The following is a 7,113-nucleotide window of genomic DNA, read 5'->3' as shown; positions in this document are numbered from 1 at the left end:
TGCTTGACAGCTGTACACAAACTGTAAGCACTATTATTTGTAATTAATTTGACAATTTTTTTGTCTTTAATTGCAATATTTCAACCAAGGTTGTGCATTACAGTGATTTTATATTTCTCATGTTAAAGCTCCTAAATTTTTACAATATGCACATTTAAATGCATTTAAAAAATATAAGCTTAAAAGGAAAAAGCCTGAATGTTTGTGCTTTTACAGCCCTGAGGGGAAATATGAGAGAGATTGTATGTTTGCATGTCAAAAGAAAACCAAAAATATTATAGTTTGGACAAAAATAAAAATGCATAATTTATCTGGCATGTCAATAAAATACATCAATTATTTATTTGTCGGCAATGAATTATCATGCCGTATCTAACACGACTTTATTTTTATATTTCAGGTGCATCCGAGGAGTCAAACTCACCTAGAAATTACAGATAAGCCTGATTTAGAGGGTGCTCTACCATTTATTTAAAAAAAGTGTTCAATAAAATATACACCATTTACAAAACAACATTTGGCAATACGTCTGGAGGCCATTTCTCTGTCCTGTACTCTAGTGTCAAATTACATCAGTATCGGTTTTCTGGTTAAAATCCTTTTAAAAACCGATCTTCACAATAACTCCAGAGTACAATGAAAGGGCCTCCTGGCCGCACACACACACACACACAAGGGAAAATACCATACAAAAATAAAACAGGATATGTTTCAGATAGATAGATATACCGTTTCTGCAATATCTCAAATAAAATGCCAGGTTGGATTGACATGAAACGAGTCGGCCTAAAGAACAGAGATGAAGCACAACAGCTATCATGCGGTCACAAACATCTGTCTAGATAACTGTATGCATGAAACTAAACCCCAGCGTTTGCAGTGTAGTGTTCGACCGTAGCAGCAGCTGAAGACACTGATTCGACGGCTGTGTTCAAAACCTGGCGAGCTGCGCATCTAGATGCTCAAAATGCATGTTTAAGAGAAGTCTTTTCTAGTCTAGCTCCAGGGTTTTCAGAACTAGGAAGCTATTTTTCTATGACAGCACTTTATTTAAAATTCTAGTTCTAAGCACATCATTAGTCTGTTTTTTTTTTTCAAATGGTTTAAGCAGCATTTCTTCTCACCCAGGATCTTGTTGTTGTTGTTTTAAGAGCCATCTACAGCATTTCTAAGGTGATCTACAGAAACGTTCAGTGTGAGAAGTGCACAGACAGTCACTGAGTTTTGAACACAGCTAATGACTTTAATATAAAGACACGAGATCGAGCTGAGAAAGCATCCATCCACCAGCGCTCATGTATAATCTCTTTTCTCCTCCTGGAGTACCTTCATAGGCCCGCAGGGGTCCACACACTTAAAAAAAAAAACTCTTAAAAATGCTTTCATTGGTGTAACCTAATGTCATGTTTCATTTCTAGGTTACCTGAGAGAATGCTTTTACCGTGCATGGACCCCTGGCTTAAAATAAAGACCCCTGGCTCAATGCACGCTCCGTCAAGACCTTCTTGAGAACATCTCAATGCAGCTGAGAAAGTGTGTAGACCGAGACGATCTATAATGGAACTTTTCGCAGACATCGAGCCGCTACACTCTTAGAAACAAAGGTGCTTCGTGATGTCAGAGAACAACCTTTTTTTTTGTCTAAATGGTTTCTGTAGAGAACCTTAAACATCTGAAGAACCTTTATGTTTCACAAAAGCTTCTTTAAAGGTTCCTCAGACGATAAGAAGGAAAGAAACAGATGGTTGTTTGTGGAACCGATAATGGTTGTTCGATGGCATCGCTGTGAAGAACCTTTCACTCTCTCTCTAAAAAATAAAGCTTTCAAAGAAGGATTTTCACAGTGATGTCATAGAAGAACCCTTCAGTGAACAGTTCCCAAAAGAACCTTTTTTTTCTCATTGTGTGAAGAACATTTTTTAATAAACTAGAGAGCTACTGTAAAGAATGTGGAATGAGAAGGTTCTATGAATGGTAAAGGTTCTTTGTGGATCCATCGATGCCAATAAAAACCTTTCTTTTGAAGCGGAGAGACACTGCAGGCAAACACGGGGTTTTATTTTTCATGCACCTGTCAAGTTTGAAATTTAGTTTTTTCATAAAGTGTTTTTTTTTTTTCAAACTAGTGGAAAGAAAACAATGCCTCAGTTGCTTATTTTAGAAAACATTGCAATTATCAATGTAATCAACTGTAAGGGAAGGCGATGACTACACTCAGGAAAAAAAGGTACAAAAATTTTCCCTGATGCGGAACCTTTTAAAAGGTATGATTTTGTACCTTTTAAGTACTAAGATATACACTTTAGCTACTAATGTGAACCTCTAACCTTTAGACACAAAGGTGTGCCCAGTGACAACTTTTGTATCTTTTTTCCTGAGAGTGCATTAGTTAATTCTATATATTTCTATCCTATTCCCCTGCAGTGTCTCGCGTCAAGCACCTGTATTTCTAAAAGTGTCCGGATTGAAATGCAGCCAACGGCTTGATAAAGACAAGACCCTGCTGAAAACAACAACAATAGAAACCATCACAGACATTCAGATGGTTTCAACAGCAAACCACCAGCTATTAAACCAATTCAGAAGGATGTGGGACACATTCCATGACGACTGAATGGTTTTAACAAGCCACCAATAAAAGGTGACCGATTCCCAGTAGAAACCCACAGGGTCCATGACTGTTTCCATTCAAACCAGCACAAGCCGGTAATCTCCCGCCAGCACACGTGCATCTACAGACGGTCTGCTCATCTGCTTTAAGATCTCTTTATAATTAAGACGTCAGCAGATGCGTTATCATCTCGCAGACGCGCGCGTGCTAACATCACCAGTTCAACCCTTACACATGTATGATGGTGTCTATATGTGTTTTTTCGTTTTCAGCAGGGAGAGAAAACATCCGTCTTAAACGTGCACCACGGTCTCCGCGTTAGAAGCTTCCAGATCGCTCCGGTAGCGCTCGAGCCAGTCTCTGAGCTCCGACACCCGGTAGCCTTCCGGTCCCCTGCCGCCTTGATACACGACCTTGTCGTCCTTCAGTATGTAGAGGCGCTCGAAATAAGCGCCGTACGCCGAGTTCGAGGAGTTCTCCATGGTGTCCACGACCACGGCGCTCCCCGGTGCCTCGCGGTTCATGAGCTGCGCGGCGCGGAGTCTGTCCTCCAGGCAGCGGTGCCGGGGGATCTGGTACGGCGCGTCGGAACTCACCCAGCCGTCTGAAGGATGCGCTTCCTCGATGTACACCAGCAGCGAGTCCGCGATGTCCGCGTACTGCCGCGCGACGCGCTGGAACGCCGCGAGGCGCGTCATGAACGGCGGTCAGGAGCAGCTCCCGAAGTTGAGGATCAGGGGTCTCCTCCCGCGGGCGTAGTCCAGGATCCGCTGCGCGCCTCTCCGCGACGCGCTGTCCAGCGGGACCACCTCGGTGTTGGGCGCCGCGCCGCCCAGACGCGCCGTCTTGAAGAAGTCCAGCTTGTGTCCGTACCACACCGCGCGCAGCGACTCGAGCGTGAACATCTTGTTGGAGTCTGACACGCAGAGCGGAGGGTCGTCGGGGCTCAGGTCGCTCTCGCGCATCTTCGTGAGCACCTTCCTCCGGATGCACAGGAAATCCAGGAGCCACAGCATCACGGCGGCGAGCAGGAAGCGCGGCAGCAGCATGACGCACACAGCGGCGTTTTTCAGCGCCGTTTGGACACCTGCGGATCCGTGCAGCATCTCCATCCCCACAGATACAGCCGTGTCGATCTCCGCGCTTTCCCTCTCTCTCTCTCTCGCTCTCTCTCTCCCTCCCTCTCTATCTGTCTCTTTCTTTCTATCTAGCTCCGAGTTCCGCTTTTTATAGGACTAGTAAGGATTTGAATGAAAAACAACCCGCCTCCGCCCCGCGCCCCGCGCCCGTGCCGCCTCCTCACATGGAGGGGATTACCTCCCGTCAACTCTGCTGTGTGGAGGAGAGGGAGCGCGCGCGCGCGGCACGCTGGTGTTTGACAGCACCACTTCGGAATGCATCGGTGCTTGTAATGCATCGCGTCAAAAAAACCTGAATTCCCCTGCTGAACGCTAGATGCTGACAGAGATGTTGAACGCGACAGTGGACGTGAACTTGGTGAAGTCGACGGAAAGATAGAGTGATCAGATGAGAGAATGATGTTCAGGTGTTTAATAGAACAGTTGCATTTTTTTAAAGCGTTGGTGGATTTAATGCAACACGCATAAATGTTTCTCAGACCGTTTGACAAGACAGCTGCATTTTTAATGCATTGGTGCTTTTAATGCATAACGCTTAAAGCAAGATTTCTTTTTTATTAAACATGGTGTAAAGCTGAGAGAGATTGCATGATTATTTGCTCAACATGTTTTAATGCATTGGTGGTTTCTAAAACATGTTTCTCTGTGAGCACTCGACGCTGACAAATGTTAGATTGTTCAACATGACAGTTGCATAATGCATTGGTGGTGTGAATTCGTCATGTCAGGACATGTTTCTTATTGCAATGGTGAAACACAGATAGCTGTTAGATCGTTTGGCATGACAGTTGCATTGCTGGTTTTAATTCTTCTTAATGGATGACGTGTTTCTTATTGGTCAAATCAAGAGATGCTGAGAGATGTCAGATTGTTTGAAACGCAGTTGCACTTTAAATGCATTGGCGAAAGTGCTGCTTAATGAAAATACATAATTAGTGGAGTCAAGAGAGATGTTAGATTATCTGACAAATGGCTGTCGAAGTTTCTTAATGCATTGTGTCAGGAGGAGCTTCTTTATGAACTTGCAACAAAGTTTAAAGATGCTGAGATGTTTTTCATGATTTTACATGACAACTGTGATTTTTAATGCATTGGTGGTTATATATAGAAGTGCTTCTTAATAAAAACATTGGTGAAACTTGTGAGAGCGATATGTGCTGAAATAGATGACAAATGATTATTTAATTCGATTGTTTGACAAATGATACTTATGATACTTGATACAAATGATACTTTTAATGCATTTGCGGATTTAATGCATCATGTATACAGCGATGAGAGAGGTATTAGTTATGACAGCATGAAAAATTATAGTTGTGCTATTTAACACTATAGCACTTTTGAGGCATGCATAATGCAGTTTTCATGAAGTATCTCAAACATTTTAATGCACTGTGTCAAGAAATGCATCTTAATGGACAAAAATGGTGGAACTGAGAGAAAAAGAGACGAAACAGTCTGCACTTTTCTGTACTTCTTAGTGCATCGATATTAAATAATGTCACATGTTACCGACAGCAGTCTGAAATGACTTTATGAGCATGCACTAATGCACACAGAGGAGTCAGTGTGACGTTTAAAGCCAAAGACGCAAGCACAAATCAAGGCATGCAAAAAAACAGTACATGACATTCCCAAACAAGGGAAGCAAATATAGGAATGCCTTTAAATGTGCAGTTGTATATATACAGCATTGTGTGAGCAGTCAGATTAAACCCGACTCTCCCCGGAGCATAAACAAGCTTATGTGCAATGTGAATGTGTTCCAGCCTAAATATCATGATCCTTATTGAATGTATTGTATGTACTGTTCGTTTGCTTCAATGTTGCTTATAAGCTAATGAGCTTAAATCCTAACTTTACCTATTCCACGGAAACCTATTTACAGGGGAAAACACTGCGTACCTTGTAAACGAAATCCCTTCCCTGTAATCCCTGTGATACAATGCTTGACACCGTTTTCAGATCAATTGTTTGTGATCAGGAACCTGTTACATCTGTCTGCGGGAAAACTGAAAAACATCCGAGGCATTCTGTAGCTCCCATTAATGACAAAACATGCTAACTTTGCTGAAAATTACAGGAGTAAGTGATTAAACCATGCATGTGTAACACAGAAGCAGTCATCAGTGTCACAGACGGATATTTGGAGAAATACACAACAATACACTGTATGGGTCACAATTATACATTTCTCTTTTCTGCCAAAAATCATTAGGATATTAAGATCATGTTCATGAAGATATTTAGTAAATCTCCTACTGTAAATATATCAAAACGTAATGTTTGATTAGTAATATGCAATGCTAAGAATTCATCTGAACAACTTTAAAGATGATTTTCTCAATATTTAGATTTTCTTGCACACTCAGATTCCAGATTTTCTAATAGTTGTATCTCAGACAGATATTGTCCTCCTATTAAGTTAGAATAATAAGACAGTATATGGTAGTTACTATTATATGAAATCAGTATAAAAAAAAAACTCCATTTAGTGCCATTTAGATGTATTTACTCAAGACTGTTTAATAAAAATAACAGGTTATGTATATTTATTTACTAAAAAAATTGCAAATGCATAAATAATGTTATTATATTAATGTTACTTTTTTGACATACAAGAATGAAATGTTAGAAAAATGCAATGATACTTTTAAATATGAAATTAACCACCAGTCTTAACGAGTGAATCATTGATTCAACTGATTCGTTCAAACAGATGATTCATTCAGTGAAGCTGTGGCTCTGCTTAGAACTATTTTCGTTAGCGAAATGGAGCAAAAACGATCAATAATATAAAATGTTAGTCAGTTAACATTACTTGTTTATTGAACTAAAGTTTTATAATCAATCTCACATCATGCTGAAAGTCAAGAAAACATGACTCTTGGTCGTGTGATGTTGCGTATATTATATCGAATATTCATCTTTTTTTCTTCAGTGCTGTCCTTGTTATCGTTTGTTATTAAAATTTTAATTTGGTTACTTGTCCAGTCGTGCAGGTAAAATTCTCTTTTACTTGCTTCTTTACAAAAACCACAAGGGTTACTGTCGAGCCCTGTACATGCATTAAACATGTTCCGAAATCTGTTTTGTGATTGCTTTTTTTATATATCATGTTGTTTTTTAATTAGTGGAAGGAATCCACATGTATTATACATATCTTATAAGTTTTTCCTCCATGTCAGCAGCACTTACATTCACACAAGTCTATATTCTGAAGGTTTTTACTGAGAGCTTTGTTCATATATCATTTTATTGGATCGCTTTTGAGAGTATTTTCTCCTGGAGTGATGGAAAGAGAAATCCAAAAATCCCTTCTGGAAAAACCTTTAACTCTAATATATCAACAAAATCAAATTC

General features: G+C 40.3%; 1 protein-coding gene across 1 annotated transcript; it reads right to left on the bottom strand.

The window, feature by feature from the left end:
• Nucleotides 1-447: 447 nt before the first annotated feature.
• Nucleotides 448-3,863, bottom strand: dio3b (iodothyronine deiodinase 3b). Its single transcript, XM_052587136.1, has one exon. It carries the CDS (start codon nt 3,721-3,723, stop codon nt 2,905-2,907), a length of 819 nt encoding a protein of 272 aa, XP_052443096.1. The 5' UTR covers nt 3,724-3,863; the 3' UTR covers nt 448-2,904.
• Between the last annotated feature and the right edge of the window lie 3,250 nt (nt 3,864-7,113).

The sequence above is a fragment of the Carassius gibelio genome, chromosome B20 (genome assembly GCF_023724105.1).
Source record: "Carassius gibelio isolate Cgi1373 ecotype wild population from Czech Republic chromosome B20, carGib1.2-hapl.c, whole genome shotgun sequence".
Lineage (NCBI taxonomy): Eukaryota > Metazoa > Chordata > Actinopteri > Cypriniformes > Cyprinidae > Carassius > Carassius gibelio.
This window is presented reverse-complemented; position numbering and strand designations above follow the sequence as displayed.